This window comes from Bos mutus, chromosome 28 (assembly GCF_027580195.1).
Source record: "Bos mutus isolate GX-2022 chromosome 28, NWIPB_WYAK_1.1, whole genome shotgun sequence".
Lineage (NCBI taxonomy): Eukaryota > Metazoa > Chordata > Mammalia > Artiodactyla > Bovidae > Bos > Bos mutus.
The window spans coordinates 26,371,041-26,390,491 of NC_091644.1; the positions used below are offsets into that span (position 1 = coordinate 26,371,041).

The window sequence follows — 19,451 nt, forward strand, 5'->3', positions numbered from 1 at the left end:
TTTCATCAAAATCCTAAATAAATTGTATAATTTATTTCCTTAAAAGCTAACAAACTTTGACCTCACTGAAGCACAAAATTGCCTTTAGTTTTTAAAATAGTTCTTTCTTTAACCTCAAGATTACTATTCATTTAAACAGTTTTGGTCCTTTTCTGCTTCCCATGCTCTATTTTCTCTTTTGGCCACGCTGCGCAGCTTGCAGGATCTAGTTCTCCAACCAGGGGTTGAGCTGGCAGTAAAAGCATGGAGTCCTGACCATTGGCGTGTCAGGGAATTCCCATCATGCTTTACCTTCCTGTTTTATTTTACAGCTGTTTTCTGAAAATTATTTTTTATTTTTGAAATACATATTATGACTTGGCAATATATTCTTGAATACTTCTAATTCTTGTTTTTCAAGGTATACCTGCAATAGATGTGTTTGCTTTTTAAGTTTTGGTTAGAACATGAAACAGTTACCTTCATAACATTTGGGAGATAATTTTATCTTTAATGATTAAAGGTGATTTATTGTAGTCTGACAGTGTCTTACAAATTAGGTATCTCAAACTGATTTCTGAACACCTTTACTCAGTAAAGAAATTGTACCTATCATTATATTGGCTAGCTGATTGGATTTAATTTTGTTCTTGTTTTGTGTCATGGATTAGGTACTAGAACCACAGAATGTCGATCCTTCTATGGTTCAAATGACCTTTCTAGATGATGTTGTTCACTCTTTGTTAAAAGGTGAAAATATTGGCATTACATCACGGCGAAGGTCTCGTGCCAGTCAAAATAGCAACACTGTTCACGTATGTATGTTGTTAGTGATGGATTATGGTAAAATATTTTCCCTTAAATTACTTAGGATCAGGTAGTAAATAGTCATTATCAATTATTTTTAGGGTCATTATACACGTGCCCAAGCAAATAGTCCCAGACCAGCAATGAACTCCCAAACTGCTGTACCAAAACAGAATTCACACCAGCAACAAAGAAATATTCGTCCAAATAAGAGGAAGGGCTCAGATAGCAGTATACCAGATGAAGAGAAGATGAAGGAGGAAAAATATGATTATATAGCACGAGGAGGTAGGACCCACCAACTTTTAAAGGCATGGGAACAAATAATTCATTTAAAATATGCTTATTTAATATTGATATGAAAGGTAAAACTTTTTTTTTTTTTTTTTTAAATCTCCTAGAAAATCCTAAAGGTAAAAAACAGGTGATGAACAAAAGAAGGAAAGCTGAGGAGGATGAAAAGAAACTAAATATGAAAAGACTGCGAACCGACAATGTTTCAGACTTTTCTGAGAGTAGTGACTCAGAAAATTCAAATAAGAGAATAATAAATAATTCCTCAGAGCAGAAGCCAGAGAATGAGTTGAAAAATAAAAACACTTCAAAGATAAACGGAGAAGAAGGAAAATCTCAGAATAATGAGAAGGCAGAAGAGACACTAATAGATAGCCAGCATCCCTGGGATCAAATACAGGAAGATAAAAAAAATGAAGAAACAGAGAAACAGAAATCTGTTGACTTTCAGCGTCAAGAAAAAATGATTATCCATTCATCAGAACAGGCCACACTTTCTGATCATAATTCTAGTGATTTACTTCTTCAGGAACGTAATACAGAGAAGACACACACAATGGAATTATTACCAAAGGAGAAGTTTGTATCCAGACCGCCCACTCCGAAATGTGTTATTGATATTACAAATGACACTAACACAGAAAAGGTGGCTCAGGAAACCTCAAGTAGTACCTTTGGCCTTCAAACACTTCAGAAAATGGATCCTAATGTTAGTGATTCAAAACATTCAATTGCAAATACAAAATACTTGGAAACAGGAAACCAAGATTCTGACCAGAACTGGGTCAGTGATGTAGTTAAAGTAGATTTAACCCAATCAAATGTAAGGAATGCTTCTTCAGGAAATGAAAACTTGAGTATGGAAAAAGAGAAAAATCAGTATGTCTCTTACTTATCTTCTCTAAGTGCTGTTTCTGTCACAGAAGATAAGCTGCATAAGCGAAGTCCACCTCCAGAAACTATAAAATCTAAACTTAATACTTCAGTAGATGCTCCCAAGACAAAATCCAATCCCTCGCCTGAAGTTGTTAAGCCTAAAGTCAACCATTCCCCTGATTCTGTAAAGTCTAAAGCCACTTATGCGAACAGCCAAGCTGCTGGTGAAAGAAGACCAGCAAATAAGATAGAACATGAGTTATCAAGATGCAGTTTTCACCCGGTTCCTACTAGAGGCAGTACATTAGAAACTACAAAAAGCCCTCTAATCATTGATAAAAATGAACATTTTACAGTTTACAGAGATCCTGCACTTATTGGGTCAGATACAGGAGCTAACCACATTTCACCTTTCTTAAGCCAGCATCCTTTTCCTCTTCATTCTTCATCCCATAGAACATGTTTAAATCCAGGTACCCATCATCCTGCCTTAACTCCTGCACCCCACTTACTGGCTGGATCATCCAGTCAAACTCCATTACCTACCATTAACACTCACCCTCTGACTAGTGGTCCACACCATTCTGTTCATCACCCTCATTTACTTCCTACTGTGTTACCCGGAGTGCCTACTGCCTCCTTACTTGGTGGCCACCCACGACTAGAGACTGCTCATGCCAGCAGCTTGAGCCACTTAGCGTTAGCACACCAGCAACAGCAACAGTTGTTACAGCACCAGTCACCTCATCTCCTTGGACAAGCCCATCCATCTGCTTCATATAATCAGCTTGGACTTTATCCAATTATTTGGCAATATCCAAATGGAACACATGCATACTCAGGACTTGGTCTGCCTTCTAAGTGGGTTCACCCAGAAAATGCGGTTAATGCTGAACCTTCATTAAGGAGGGTAAGTTAAGCTGTGGCTTACCATATGTCTCATATTTATTAATCAACATATTTACAGGTGCTTTTTTTCAGTATCGCATTATTTTTTTTTAGATTTCTTACTATAAAAATGTGCTAGGATTTTATATATATATATAATTCTACTTATTTATTTATGGCTGTACTGGATCTTCGTTGCTGCATGGCCTTTTGTGGAGAGCAGGGGCTACTTTGTAGGTGTGGTGTGCGGGCTTCTCATTCCAGGGGCTTCTCCTGGTGAAGCACAGGCTCTACGGGTGCTCAGGCTTCAGTAGTTGTGGCTCCCTGACTCTACAGCACAGGCTCAGTAGTTGTGGTGAAAATAAGAGTGACTCAGTCGTGTCCAACTCTTTGCGACCGTATGGACTATACAGTTCATGGAATCCTCCAGGCCAGAATACTGGAGTGGGAAGCCTTTCCCTTCTCCAGGGGGTCTTCCCAACCTAGAGATTGAAACCAGGTCTCCCGCGTTGCAGGCTGATTCTCACCAGCTGAGCCACCAGGGAAGCCCAATAGTTGTGGTTCATGGGCTTAATTGCTCCTTAGCATGTGGGATCTTCCTGGACCAGGGATCAAACCCCTGTCTCCTGCATTGGCAGGTGAATTCTTTACCACTGAGTCATCAGAGAAACCCATGCTAGAATTTTTTAAACAGTTATTTTTCTAATGATTATGGAAGTTTTGATGCTTAGTAACTTTGGAGCTGTAAAGCTGAAATCTCAGAAAATCCTGTTTTATTTTTTTTTAAAGCCAATTGAAAGAAGGAAACTTGTTTTTAAAATTCCTATTATGAAAAATGAGTGTCTTCGTAACTGATTATGGTATATACCGATAGTTATTTTGCTCAGGTAAATTCCTAGAAGTGAAACTTCTGATATAAAATTTATATAAAATTATAAGGCTTTTGGTATGTATAACCAAGTAATTCTTATAAGAAAAATTGTTGTATTTCCCAGCTGATATGTCACTGATGTATACTATAAGCTATGCCTGTCTAAGCCCCTTGTTCTCTTAAGGCTGCTAACGTTGGAGATTCCTGATATTTGGGTGTGAAGCTGGGGCTGATATTCTCTCTGCCTGACAGAGTATTTCTGAAGATGGTGGTGCAGGGCTCTTATTCCTTCATGGGCTGTGTGGTTTTTGTAACCAAATTAATTTTCATGCTAAGAAATGGTTGTTGAGGGCATTACCAACCCCACTCTAAAAAATGGGAGATTGGGGATTGCTGCTAAACTCCAAGAGACAACTTAATCCTTTGTGTGGACCAGGATGCACTTCAAGTATCCTCTAGAATCTTCTAAAGCACATTTTTAAAATTTATTTTTATTGTGATAAAAGCCACACATTAAATTTATTTAACCATTTTAAAGTGTACGGTTTAGTAGTGTTAAGTATATTCCCATTGCTATACAACAGATCTCTGGAACTTTTTCATCTTGCAAAACTGAAACTCTGCCCGTGAAACATTGATTCCCTTTCCCCCTAGTTCTTAACACCCACCTTTACTTTCTGTTCCTATGATTGTCTGTTTTGTATACTTCATATAAAGTGAACTCATACAGTATTTCATGTAGCATAATGTTGTCAAAGTTCATCCTTGTAGCATGTAATAAGATTTCCTTTTTAAGCTGTGCAGTATTCTTTTTTATGTATACCAATAACTCTTGTTATCTGTATAACTTCAGATTTCTGGATCTTGTAGAATTGAAACCTTTTACACATATATTTGAATGATCATGTGTGTGTGTATATATATATACACTTTTTCTTCTTATATGAGGTTTATGGTGTATATTTTTAGTCTAAGAAATTTTATAGCAGCGTATCTTTGGTATGATATATTTTCACATTCTCATTTTGAGATGTCAAATTTATTCACTTTGTTAAAACCAAAGGATTATATTTTCCCAATATCAGACTCAATACAGTATAACTCAACAAAGCATGTTCTGGAAGAGTTTCAGTGAGTCATAGTATAGAAGCAGTCTTGAAACATGTAATTAGATAGTTGTAAGTCTCAACATAGACATCAGTGTCACCAGATACTCACTACAAGAAAGGCTGCGTGTTAATATTAAAAATGAATTTTGTTGTACCTCCACACCTCCAAGTTTAATGCCTACAGTGAAATGGAGTATAAATGGGCCTTGAAAAAATAATTTTTGTGCCCAATCTAAATGAATTACGACATTGGAAAAACTACTTTTGACAACAAAAATTGGCAAATAAACCTGATGAAATCTGGTGAAATGTATTTTAGCAACATGTTTTCTTTTTCTACTAGTCACAATATGGTCTTTTGGTGTTATAACGTTAGGAAATCATAAAAGCTAGCTTCTCTGTACGTCATTTGTAAGGGAAAGGCAGTGGCTTCAAGATCCGCAGTCAGTAAATAACAACAAATTTCTGGAAATAATTTTTTTTGCCGGCACCTCTTGGCATGTGAGATAGATATTAGTTTCCCAACCAAGGATCAAACCCATCCCCCCTGCAATGGAAGCACAGATAACCACTGGACCACCAGGGAATCCCCTGGACCAAACTGTTTTATTGCTGATTAACTTTCATCATCATATGAAAAAATCCATATAACTATGGTAGTTGTCTCAATATTTCTCATAAAATATATTTACTGAAAGTCACATACTTCATAAATATACTATAAAGGCCTACTGTGATATTGTGTTTAGCTTTTTCTAGTAACTGAAGGATTTTTTTTTTTAATAGAATTCTCCCAGTCCTTGGTTACATCAGCCTACCCCTGTGACCTCAGCAGATGGTATTGGATTACTTAGTCACATTCCTGTCAGACCTTCCAGTGCAGAACCTCATCGGCCTCTTAAAATCGCAGCACATTCCAGTCCGCCACTGACAAAATGTTTAGTAGATCACCATAAAGAGTAAGTTACCAGTGCTTAAAACATATCTTTTATAGTTTTTCTTAATTGTTTATAAATAGGTATTTTTAACAAATGTCTTAAAACTAGGCTTAATAATTATTATTATTCTGGTTTTATATCCCTTCTAATTTTCTTAATATTACAGCACTTGCAAAGTCATGTTTCACTCTTACGATACAATAGTAATGCATAGAAGCTATACTTGTATCATACAAGAAAAAGTGTTTACAGAAACCTTCATGTATTTTCTTTACAGAGAATTGGAGAGGAAAGCTTTCATTGAACCACTGCGTTCTGTTGCATCCACATCAGCCAAAAATGACCTGGATCTAAACAGGTCACAGACTGGAAAAGATGGTCACTTGCATAGGCATTTTGTGGATCCTGTATTGAATCAATTACAGAGACCACCCCAGGAAACTGGAGAGAGATTAAACAAATATAAGGAGGAACACCGTCGAATTCTTCAAGAAAGTATTGATGTTGCTCCCTTTACGACTAAAATCAAGGGTCTTGAGTGTGATAGAGATAATTATTCCAGAGTAGCATCGTCATCTTCTAGCCCTAAGAGCCATGTCATCAAACAAGACAAGGATATAGAAACAGATCTTTATAAAATGAAGCACTCAGTGCCTCACAGTTTGCCTCAAAGTAACTATTTCACTACATTGTCTAATAGTGTAGTCAATGAACCACCAAGGTCATACCCATCCAAAGAGATTTCAAATATTTACACTGAAAAACAGAGTAATACCCTTGCAACAGCAGCTAATCCTCAAACTCTGACTTCATTTATATCATCTCTTTCAAAGCCTCCACCTTTGATAAAACATCAGCCAGAAAGTGAAGGTTTAGTAGGCAAGGTACCAGAACATCTTTCCCATCAATTTGCTTCTCACTCAGTAACAACTTTCAGAAATGACTGTAGGAGTCCTACTCATTTGACAGTTTCTTCTACAAATACACTCCGGAGTATGCCTGCTTTACATAGAGCACCAGTATTTCACCCGCCAATCCATCATAGCCTGGAAAGAAAGGAAAGCAGCTATAGTAGCCTTTCCCCTCCAACGTTAACTCCAGTGATGCCTGTAAATGCTGGTGGGAAAGTTCAGGAATCACAAAAGCCTCCCACACTGATTCCTGAGCCAAAAGATACTCAGGCAAGTTTTAAGAGTTCTTCTGAACAGAGTTTGACAGAAATGTGGAAATCTAATAATAACCTCAGCAAAGAGAAAGCTGAATGGCGTGTAGAGAAAAGCAGCGGAAAGTCCCAGGCTGCCATGGCGTCTGTCATCGTGCGTCCACCTTCAAGTACGAAACTCGACAGCGTGCCAGCAGTACAGTTAGCTTCCAAAGAGCGAGTTAGTGAAAGATCTTCACTTGGGGCAAATCAAACAGATTGCCTCAAACCAGCAGAAGCTGGAGAGAGTGGAAGAGTCATTCTGCCAAGTGTGAATTCAGACAGTGCTCACATAAAATCCGAAAAAAACTTTCAGGCTGTCTCACAGGGCAGTGTTCCCAGTTCAGTCACGTCTGCTGTAAGTACAGTGTGTAATACCAAAACGGATACATTCACATCTGCTGCCACTGCCCCCGGTGTTTCCAGCTGGGGTGGTTCAGAAATAATTTACTCATTATCAAATACCATTTTGGCCTCTAAATCCTTAGAATGTACCTCTTCAAAAAGCGTCAGTCATTCAGTGGCTCAAACACAAGAATGCACGGTCAGCATCACAGCTCCAGTTACACCAGCCAGCAGTAAGACAGGAAGTGCTATTCAGCCCAGCTCTGGGTTTTCAGGCACAACTGATTTTATTCATTTAAAGAAGCACAAGGCAGCGTTGGCCGCAGCTCAATATAAAAGTAGTAATGTCAGTGAGACTGAGCCTAATGCTGCGAAAAGTCAGACGTCTTCAGCCTCCCATCTCTTAGATAGCACTGTAGTCTGTAGTACAATAAACAAAGCAGACTCTGTAGGAAATGGGCAAGCATCCCAGACAAGTCAACCAAACTACCATACTAAACTGAAAAAAGCCTGGCTTACGAGACATTCAGAAGAAGATAAAAATACTAATAAAATGGAAAATTCAGGGAGTTCTGTATCAGAAATTATTAAGCCATGTTCTGTCAATTTAATAGCCTCTACATCTAATGATCTACAAAATAGTGTAGATAGTAAGATCATAGTTGATAAATATGTAAAAGATGATAAAGTAAATAGAAGAAAAGCCAAACGAACTTATGAATCTGGCTCCGAAAGTGGAGATTCGGACGAAAGTGAGAGCAAATCAGAGCAAAGGACTAAAAGGCAACCTAAGCCAACTTACAAAAAGAAGCAAAATGATCTTCAAAAGAGAAAAGGTGAAATGGAAGAAGATTTAAAACCCAATGGGATTCTCAGCAGGAGTGCCAAAGAAAAAAGTAAATTGAAGTTGCAGAGCAACAATAATAGTGGTAAGTAAATTACTATTTATCTCCAGTAAAATGGGCTGTATGTTCTTGCAGTGTTGTCTAAGAATTAGAGCGCTTAAAGGCATCTTCGGTTTCATTCCTTTGCCCTAGAGTAATGTGCTCACTGACTGCATTTCTGCATTTCACAAGTACCCTGTAAGAGGAAATGAGAAGGTCTGTTTCTTTTTCAAGAGGCTTGTGGAAAAATGTTTTTACATAGCACTCATGTTGGCAAAAACCCATGTGTACTTCAGTAGTTGTTCAGAAGTTTGACCATTTCTATACACTAAAACTGGATTTCTAATACACGCATACCCTGTTTTACTGTGCTTTGCAGATACTGTCTTTTTTTTTTTTTTTTTTTAAACAAATTGAAGGTTTGTGGTAACTCTGTATAAGGAGAGTGTTGGCACCATTTTTCCAACATTTGCTCACGTCATGTCTGTCATATTTTGGTAATTCACACTTTTCCATTGTTATTATACTTGTTTTGGTGATCTGAAGAAGTGGTCTTTGAAGTTACTATTGTAAAAAGATTATAACTCACTGAAGGCTGAGATGATGGTTACCCTATTTTTTTAAGCAGTAAACTATTTTTAAATTAAGGTATGTGTATTGTTTTTTAGACATAATGCTGTTGCACACTCTAGACTTTCTTATAGTGTAAATGTAACTTTTATATGCACTGGGAAAGGGGAAAATTTGTGTACTTTACTTTTTGGTGGTGGCCTGAAACTGAACCCACAGTATCTCCAAGATATGACTGTATTAGATATTTGCCTATAACAAGATAATAGTTGAAAAAAGAATTCCTTTTCACAGAAACTTCCTTTAAGTCTCACTGTTAGAAGAGAACTACAGAATAGTGTGGATATGGCCCATATCTCACCCTTCTGTCATCTGGAGACAAAATTGAAAACCTAATGAAAATTAACTTCTATTTAACTAGTAATGTTATTCACTCAAGTAGTCCGAAACAGTGGGTAGAAGTTAAAGAAAAGCAGGGGTTTTGTGGTTTTGTGTGTACATTTCTATAATTCAAGAAGAATTTCCATAATTAGTAAAAGTTTCAAAACTTGTTTGTGGTTCCAAGGAAGAATAAATGATACTTGCCACTATAAAATGTCTATATGTTTTTAACTCTAAAAGTAGATTTTCTCAGTTTGCTTGTTTTTTTAGGTATGTTGCACAATGCAGAAAGAGGTTCATAGTTCCACTAGCTGTGTATTCATCCACATGCAATGTATGACCTATCTGTGACAATGTGGACATTCCAGAAGTACTTTCATAAACATTTGGATGCTCAAAGGCTCTTCTTTGGGCCTTTTCTCTGAATGAGGTCTTTGCTGTATGCCTGTGTGGGAACCAGAGGCAAAGTGAAGGAGAGAAAAGCAGGAGGATGGAACCATAGAAAAGGACAGTCAGAAGTGAAAGAACGAAGGAAACCAAGCTCAGCTAGAGACAGAGAGGCTGCCAGACTGAAATGCTGGTATAAGAAGAGAGAGAGAGGGAGGTTGACAAAAGAGGATACAGGATACGTGCCATTCATTTGAGAATTGCAACGTACACCCTGTTGCTTTTCTCTCTACTGTGTTCTGCTTGCTTCCCTAATGAATTCAAGAGGCTTAGTGTGGTCAATAAGTGTGATTCCTCTTTTGTTTCACAAAACATTTCTTTTGGTGTTGAGTAAGGCAATGGCACCCCACTCCAGTACTCTTGCCTGGAAAATCCCTTGGATGGAGGAACCTGGTGGGCTGCAGTCCATGGGGTCGCTAAGAGTCAGATACGACAGAGCAACTTCACTTTCACTTTTCACTTTCATGCATTGGAGAAGGAAATGGCAACCCACTCCAGTGTTCTTGCCTGGAGAATCCCAGGGATGGGAGAGCCTGGTGGGCTGCCGTCTCTGGGGTCGCACAGACACGACTGAAGCGACTTAGCAACAGCAGCAGCATTCAAATACTATAGTTAAACTTACAGAAAACAGAGATGGAAATCTTCCAGCTTTTAATGCTTACAATATTGTTCTAAACTTAAATTTATAAAATTAACTTTTAATGAAGTATATGTTCTGTTTTCATTTGGAGACGGTGACTACATGTTTCCAGAGTAAGTTTTAAGACAGACTGGAATCAACACTTCCCCCTCCAAGTTGTAAGGCTTAGTTAAATCTCCCCTACATAGTAAATAACATTTAGCGTAACACAGACTACTCTAAGTCCCGTTTATTCCCAAGTCCAAAATAATATTAAGTGACTATTAAACACCATCTGTTAATTATGGGCAGAGTTGATTTGATTCTGTTCTGGGCTTTGTAGAGAAGTTCTTTAAATTGGGAGTTCATAAATTCTAAACCTGAGTGGGTTATCTCCCTTGTGGATTAAATCTTTGTCCTTTTGATGTTCATTGGGGTTGTCATCAATCATAGTCAATTGAAAAAAAATGAGCTCTGTACACAGTGTAATATGATTGCATGGATTATTATACATGCATAGTCATTACACAGATAAACATAGTGTGGTTTTTTAGTACATTCTAAAGCCAAGTATAATAGAATTTGCTTTATCTGCTGTTTTGAAATATCTTCATATCTGCTGCCTTTTGTTACTGATAATTAAAAGTTGTCTGCTTTTCCTTGACTAATTTTTTAGACAATTTTATTTTGTGTACTGAAATTACCCATCAAATTTACATTTAAGTTAAGTCCTGTGATACACAAAAACAGTGGTTTACCTGTTACCCGAGTTCATTTCTGTACCTCAAAAAATATTTTGTGGGTGATGGCATGTATCACAGATTAAAGGTTAGTGTGTATTTTTCTTATTTTCTTCCCCCTTAGTTTTCTGTTGCTAGAGCAGTTGCTTTAAGGATTTGCTGAAAATTAGAAAACTAAGCTTGAATCTGGTATAAAAGAAGAATAAATATCCATTGAGTTAGATATTTTTTTGTTGACCAAGTGTCTCAGTCTCAAACTTTTAGAGTTTAGATGGCACCAATAAATTATATACATAGAATTGAAAATGGAGTTTTATTTTATTTACTATTCAAATAACATAAGAGTAAAATATATAAACAGATTTCAGCATAGTCACATTTGGCCTAGGCTAGAAGCAAAAAATATCAAAAACAGACTCTATATGACCTTATAAATTATCTTTATAATTTATTCATTTACTTTAAAAAATGGTCTAAGTGTTCATTTCTGTCACAGAATTGAAAGTTGCTTTTAAATGAATGTCTCATTCTTTCTTATAATACCGTATTTAAATTGTTCACAGTAGTATGGTTATCCATACTTCGAATGGATGTTCCATTGTCTGGAATGTAAAAGTATACTGGTTAATAGTCCTTTTTCAGTTTAAGTAGAAAGATTTCACTTAGTTTATTCTGATATAATAAAGTAGTAAATAATTGCAGAGAAGGAAATGGCAACCCTCTCCAGTACTCTTGCCTGGAGAATCCCGTGGACAGAGGAGCCTGGTGGGCTGCCATCTGTGGGTTGCACAGAGTCGGACACAACTGAAGCGACTTAGCAGCAGCAGTAAATAAATGATTGGAAGTAGTGTAACAAAAAGTATCAGCAGTGTACTATTTATTCTATTGTTCATTCTGACTTCTAGAAGCTCTAAATTTTTTTATATAGTTCATCAGAGAAATCTGTCTTATACACAATGGAAGAAATAACCAGCCTTTTACACAAGCCTTCTGGAAACATTTTTTATTCTATAAGTGGTATTTGTGTGCCCACGTATGTGTTTCTCTAGTGGATTAAGCCAAATGGCTCCTTGCCTTTTGTTAGTGACAGAACATGTAATTGTAAAGAACCGGGAGCAGTCATAAAAGGGCTTGATACTGGAGCCTGTTTGAAATGGGCCACCCTGGAGTTTAAACCCCGAACTTCCTATGTTAAGATGTATGTGATCTTGCTGTAACTGTACTGTGCCATGCTATCAACAGGTGATAGTGAGCACTCAGGACAACAGTTCTGCTGTATGCTTCTGCAGAAAGTATATAATCTCAGGAGAACACTTGAACTGCCTCTGATCCACAAAATGGGCATGAGTAGTAAACACGATGGTAGGACATACAATTTATTCTTTCACCATGATAGAAATAACAAACTGTAAATCTCAAGTCTAGCATATAACTGGATTAATATGGGTAGTATGAGTATGCTTATAGGAGTCAACAAATATTTGTTTGTCCCAAAATGTAAAGCTTTTAAGTGAATATATTTTTAAAAATTGAATAGGCTGCATTTAATTTAGGTATGATGTTATGAGCTCTTGCTGCTCTATCAGTTCAGTTGAGTCACTCAGTTGTGTCCAACTCTTTGCGACCCCATGAATCACAGCACACCAGGCCTCCCTATCACCAACTCCTGGAGTTTACTCAGACTCATGTCCATCGAGTCGGTGATGCCACCCAGCCATCTCATTCTCTGTCGTCCCCTTCTCCTCCTGCCCCCAATCCCTCCCAGCATCAGGGTTTACTAAGCTTTAGCATCAGTCCTTCCAATGAACACCCAGGACTGATCTCCTTTAGGATGCACTGGTCGTATCTCCTTGCAGTCCAAGGGACTCTCAAGAGTCTTCTCCAACGCCACAGTTCAAAAGCATCAGTTCTTTGGCGCTCAGCTTTCTTTACAGTCCAACTCTCACATCCATACATGACCACTGGAAAAACCATAGCCTTGACTAGACGGACCTTTGTTGGCAAAGTAATGTCTCTGCTTTTGAATATGCTATCTAGGTTGTTCATAACTTTGCTTCCAAGGAGTAAGCGTCTTTTAATTTCATGGCTGCAGTCACCATCTGCAGTGATCTTGGAGCCCCCAAAACCAAAATCTGACACTGTTTCCACTGTTTCCCCATCTGTTACCCATGAAGTGATGGGACCAGATGCCATGATCTTCGTTTTCTGAATGTTGAGCTTTAAGCCAACTTTTTCACTCTCCACTTTCACTTTCATCAAGAGGCTTTTGAGTTCCTCTTCACTTTCTGCCATAAGGGTGGTGTCATCTGCATATCTGAGGTTATTGACATTTTTCCCAGCAATCTTGATTCCAGTTTGTGCTTCTTCCAGCCCAGCATTTCTCATGATGTACTCTACATATAAGTTAAATAAGCAGGATGACAATATACAGCCTTGACATACTCCTTTTCCTATTTGGAACCAGTCTGTTGTTCCATTTCCAGTTCTAACTGTTGCTTCCTGACCTGCATATAGGTTTCTCAAGAGGTAGGTCAGGTGGTCTGGTATTCCCATCTCTTTCAGAATTTTCCACAGTTTATTGTGATTGTTGCTCTATAGACGACTGATTACTTGAGCCAGTGTTATAACAACAGTTAAGTTCAAGTTAATAAATGTGATTGAGTAGTGATGCAGAGTACAGTAAATAATTTTTTCCCTGTAAATATTAAATGGTATAGTGCATTTGAGTTTTGTTTTTCTTTAGACTTCTCTGATGCCTTCTTTTCTTTATACCATCAATAAAAACAGCCAGTTTAATACTGGTTTTTTTCTTTCACATCCCTCAAACCCTTTTATTTTTCTAAAAGATACTGCTTCTATCACTATATTGATATCAAATGGAGGGCATTATAATAAGGGAGAGATATTAGGAGAAGAATCTTAGCCCTCTTCCCGCAAATAATATTATGATAAAATCAACATTTGTCTTGGTTCACACTTAACTTGCAGAATCAGATTATTTCAAAACTATTTAAATACATTGAAACTAGCCTATAGTTTCCAGAAGTATTAACTTTTGGTTTTTAGGTTCTTCATGTGCATTTTGAAAGAGACTCTTCCTACATATACCAAATTTATGTGTAGAACTATATTTTTAGCTTTAGGTTACCATTGAAAATGAACGATTCTCATATTTGCCACTAAAGAGATACAAATATTGAACCTAGGAAGATTTCAATCAGCTGGAAATTTCACTTAGGTCTGCATTTCAATCATACTGACAGTTAAGAGTTCATTCGATTAATAGAATAATAAAAATGCTGCTATGGATTTTTTAGTTATAATAAGTACCTAGGACTGTAATCTTTTACAATCTTAATACATGGTCATAATTGTATGATTGGCATGAAATTTTTTTTTTCGCCTTCATTCCAAGTGATCTTTCTACTTGACTTGAATATTATCTTAAGGAGTTTACCTTTGTGAAAAGGTACAGTCTTGCTAATACTTTCCTACTGGTTTTACAGCTGGCATCCCTCGTTCAGTATTGAAAGATTGGCGTAAAGTCAAGAAGCTGAAGCAAACTGGGGAATCCTTTTTACAGGATGACTCCTGCTGTGAGATAGGGCCTAATTTGCAAAAGTGCCGAGAATGTAGACTTATTCGGAGTAAAAAGGGAGAAGAACCAACTCACTCACCAGTGTTTTGTAGATTTTACTACTTTAGACGGTAAGTTGAAAATTTGTGATGGGAGGAAAATATGTTAATAGATATTGGAAGTTATACTGTCATTCTGAGGGTCTTTTGGAGATGGGAATGAGGCTTTGAGCCTGTGTTTCTGAAGCATTATAAAAGCATTGTAAAAAGATACTAAATTTAGTGTTGTGTGCCAATTTAACAATAGTTAAATGTTAGACTAAACTCATATTCTCACTGCTAGTGTTCATAGGGCCTTCCTCTTCTGAGAGATTTATTCTTCTTAAGGAGAAAGTGTTAGTAGTTTTTTTCTAAATGAAAGGAAACAGCAATTTATTTGTATAAAACAAAATAATGTCACATTTGTATTTGCATTAGCCACAATAGCAGATAGTCCATAAATCTATGTACTACAAGCATTATAAAATGACTAGAAAGATTTGTTAGTAGCATGCCACATTTCACAGGTTGCAGTAAATATAAAAGCAACTTAATAGTTACTAACTTATATTCTACTGTAATATTAGTATTACTAAATCATACTTTAATACCAAAAGTTTATAAATTTGTAAGAGTTTAATGAACAGCTGGGTAATCCCGCCAGTAGAGACTAGTTGATGTCTCAGATTCCAGAATCAATCATTCCTGGATTTCAGTTCCAGCTCCATCCCTGAGTTCCTGTATGACTTTATTAACTGTAGTAGGATTATAGCTAAGCCTGTCTCATCTGCATAATAAGAATGATAGTGGTACCTGCCTCCGAGATTTCATGAAAGTGGAATGAGATAAAGTATACAAAGTCCTTAGCATAGTCCCAAGCTTGTATGAAGTGCTCCTCTGATGTTATCTGCAATTATTTTTCCAAATCATCATCATCATCTTCCTAAGAAGTTAAAAAGCACTTTGCTCTGGCAAATAAAGGTACTGTGGCCCAGTGGAGAGCCCAAAAATATGTGTTGGTAGGAACTGAATATTTCTTCATGGTTTTTCTAGACAACAGTCCCAAAAGGACAAACAACTTCAAAGAATTGTTATAGAAGGTAGTCCACATGGAAGTGCAGAGAAGATGGGAAAGAAATCAGGAGAGTAGGTTTGAAGAGATAAGAAAACCTTTTTGAAGGGCTCCCCTGGTGGCTAGAAATCAGGAGAGTAGGTTTGAAGAGATGATGAAACCTTTGTGAAGGGCTCCCCTGGTGGCTCAGTGGTAAAGAATCTCCCTGCCAATGCAAGAGGCACGGGTTTGATCCCCAATCTGGGAAGATCCCACATGCTGCAGAGCAGCTAAGCTGGTTCACCACAGCTATTGAACCTGTGCTGTAGAGCCCAGGAGTCCTAGAGCCCATGCTTCACAAGGAAGCCGCCACAGACGAAGCCCACACACCACAACTGAAGAGTAGCCCCACTTGTCACAACTACAGAGAAGTCCACGCAGCATGGAACACCCAGCACAGCCAAAATAAATACATGGCCAAAAAACCTTTGGGAGAGTTTTAAGGAAAGATAAACGTAACACAAGCTGAAATAATATGAATTGTAATGAAAGGAGAAAGTTACTTTTTTAAGAAAAAGAGGGAAAGGTAATAAAAGGATAGGAAAAAGTGGTAAAGGAATGTTGCTGGTATTGTCCATTTGAAAAATAGAGTGATTTGTAATGTATTACTGATACCCTCTCTCAGAGAGTTGGGTGAGAACAAAAATAACTGAAAAATAACCATCAGCCTGTAGGAAAATGGCAGTTTTGCCTCCCATTTACCCTAAATGGAACCTGAATTGAGTGGGCTGTATAAATTGGATGGCAGAAGCTAAGAGAAGGAAGTACTAATGGATTTCCTAATACACTGTTTCAGTCTTGTTCCTCCAAATCACTTTAATAAAGTGTCATTTTAATTAATGAAGAAAATGTACTTTTTAATTTAGCATTTTAAAAAAATCTCAGTCTTAAGGTAATTTAGAGCATTTTCAACTGTAGAGGTTGCTGCTTTAGATGATGTATAAAGTAATTGTATTGCTCAAGGCAGCTTTTGGCCAGCATTTTAACTCTTGTCATCATGAACCACTTGGATAGTTTTCATTTGATTAGAGTTAAGTAGTTGACTTAAGTGATAGGGAAGATCTTATTTCTTGAAACAACCTGACATGAATACCACCTATTGCCATTTGTAAGCGCTATGGGAGTCAGAAGCTGGTTAAATTTGTTAGTAAAGTTTGTCTATGCAAAGAACCACCCTATTTTCATGTTTTTTAATTGTAAATGTAATTTATGTTTTTATAACATAAAAATATAAATTCACTGTATAACTTTTTAAGCCTGGACTTGTTTCTTGTTAGTTAATGCTTTTATGTTTTAATGTTTCAGATTGTCATTTAGTAAAAATGGAGTGGTTAGAATAGATGGTTTCTCTTCTCCTGACCAGTATGATGATGAAGCTATGAGTTTATGGACACATGAAAATTATGAAGATGATGAACTAGACATAGAAACATCAAAATACATCTTGGACATAATAGGTGATAAGTTCTGTCAGTTGGTAACATCTGAAAAAACAGCTTTGTCCTGGGTGAAAAAGGATGGTAAGAAAGTTAAATACTTAGAACATGCAACTATGCACATTTCGTTTTAAGAATTTCTCTTTGGGGTATGTTTTATCTATGGGAGAAGTCCTTAATCTTACCTTACCTATGCTTGTTTACTTTTAATTTGATAATGACACTTTTTTATGTGCAAATACACCTAAATGTATTTAGTTAATGTATTTTCCACTTGAGGTTGAATTGAATGATTAGCAGTTTGTGAAATGACAATAACATTTTGGTAATAATTGAGGCACAATAAAGACTCTTTGAATGTGAGATTGGGAAATTTCAGCATTTGCCATATAAAGACATACTCCATCCCAGTTATTTAAGCTTTTTATTCATCACAGTCTTTGCAGTTAGATAAATCTATATTTGAATCTCAACTGGATTCCTTGTTTAACTGTATGAATGTGAATGGGAATGAGAACTACCTCATTGATTTGTTTATAAAGTAATTTTATTTACTAAGGAAAGCACCTAACATACTAGGTACTCTAAACATGAGCTTCTTTTTCGTGTCCCTTAAGTCAATAGTTCGTCCCCCAGGGGACATCTAGCATCTGAAAGGTGCCAAACTGAATGAAATAAATGCGCCTTTCTTTGCTAACTGAAAAGTGTTGGGGGTGTAGAGAATTAGCATCTTAAGAGGTGGAAGCCATAGATGATACTCACCATCCTACTCTGCACAGGTTAGTCCCCGACAAAAGAGAATTATTCATGCAAATGTCAAGGGTGCCAAGATTGAGAAACCCTCCATTAGATGTAAGTCTTCTGAAAAGAATTACTAATTACATCAAGAAAAGAAATCTGCTCTTGATCGTTAATAAATCCTTTGAAATCGTTGGTTTAATGTTTTTTGTGCATTTCAGTGAAAATTGTATGGAAAAGAGCATGTTTGCCTTTAAATTTTTATTTCTCTGTATTTCAGCCAAAATTGCCTGGAAAAGAGCAGTGAGGGGAGTCCGGGAGATGTGTGATGCATGTGAAGCAACATTGTTCAACATTCACTGGGTCTGCCAAAAATGTGGATTTGTGGTCTGCTTAGATTGTTACAAGGCAAAGGAAAGGAAGAGTTCTAGAGGTTAGTTACAGCTTCATCTAAATTGAAATTTTTTTATTAAGATAGTTTTCTTTAGGACCACTGATCTGGAAAATTAGATGAATTAGAGGCTTTTTTCCCTGCCTTCCTTAATTACAAATATAATAGGAAATTTTGTGAAGTCTGTTTTTTAAAAAAAGTTAACCACAGCTTGTTGAAACAGCCAGATTTTCTAAAATAAAACTAATCTATACCTTTTTAGTTTGATTAGTAGATCCACTCTCTCAGGTAGATATTTTCTTAATGTAGCCCAAATTTAGGTTAGGCTTTGTTGCATTCAGAGTCCACTGTGTCAGAGCCTGAACTCCCTTAGAGGACCTATTAATTACAGAGTCGAGCAATGCAGTCACAATTGAATACTTGCTAGAGTGAATTGATTTTTCTAAAAGTTGGTCCATAAAGCTTAAATCAAAATGTTCAAGAATATGCTGCCACTAGCACTGTTTATCTCTAGTTAGAAAATGAAAAAGTCTTTATTATATGTTAAATGAATTTTTTAAAATTCTAGAAAAATAAAATGGCACAAAAACAGTGTTCTTCCTGCTGGAAGATATTAGAAAGTTTAAAAAGAAAGCAACTAATTTTACCTTTTTCTCCTGCTGTACAAGTGTTTTAGAAAAAGTTTATCCAAGACAATTAAGGAAGTAGCTACTTAAATACTAGTAACCTGAAGGTTTTGGGGGGTCTAGTCTTAATGAGAGGATTCAAATTGTGCAAGTATTAGAAGTAAAATCACATTTAATGGTAGACTATTTACTATCTAAAAGCAGTGAATGTCATTTTCGCTGCAGGCAGCTCTTTTTCAAAGTGGTGTGTCAGATGAACTGTGATGTAGCCATCAGTGGCTTTGCGAGTGATAGGGCTACTAAAGCCTCACCCCTTTTCTTATATGCCCAGCACTTTCCAAAGAACCCTAAGCGAGCGGGAGAGCTCCACAGCTAGTTGTTTCTGTGATCTGTATCTTACGCCTGTGTAAAGCTATAATAAGGAATGCACTGTAGGCCATTAAGTATCTTCAGAACCTTAAGAACCTATTTGGATATTTTCGGTTGAGAGAAGAACTAGCTGCACTGTTGTAAAACTCCATTCCTTTTTACTGGTCCCATGTTACTTTCATTTTCCTTTTGCCAAATTAAAAAGAAATTAATGTA

At 36.8% G+C, this 19,451-nt stretch overlaps 1 protein-coding gene across 7 annotated transcripts in view; it reads left to right on the plus strand.

The window, feature by feature from the left end:
- JMJD1C (jumonji domain containing 1C) overlaps positions 1-19,451 on the plus strand; it is a 316,933-nt gene that overhangs the window by 270,448 nt on the left and 27,034 nt on the right. For 4 of the 7 annotated variants that reach the window (XM_070364920.1, XM_070364918.1, XM_070364921.1 and 1 more), the window contains 8 exons: positions 651-794; positions 888-1,074; positions 1,188-2,866; positions 5,611-5,783; positions 6,040-8,237; positions 14,456-14,657; positions 16,981-17,195; positions 18,130-18,282. In XM_070364920.1, the coding sequence (XP_070221021.1) occupies positions 651-794; positions 888-1,074; positions 1,188-2,866; positions 5,611-5,783; positions 6,040-8,237; positions 14,456-14,657; positions 16,981-17,195; positions 18,130-18,282 (4,951 nt within the window). Of the gene's footprint in view, positions 1-650; positions 799-887; positions 1,075-1,187; positions 2,867-5,610; positions 5,784-6,039; positions 8,238-14,455; positions 14,658-16,980; positions 17,196-18,129; positions 18,283-19,451 lie in introns of all 7 variants that reach the window. The other 3 variants (XM_070364919.1, XM_070364924.1, XM_070364925.1) reach the window with 3 other exon arrangements.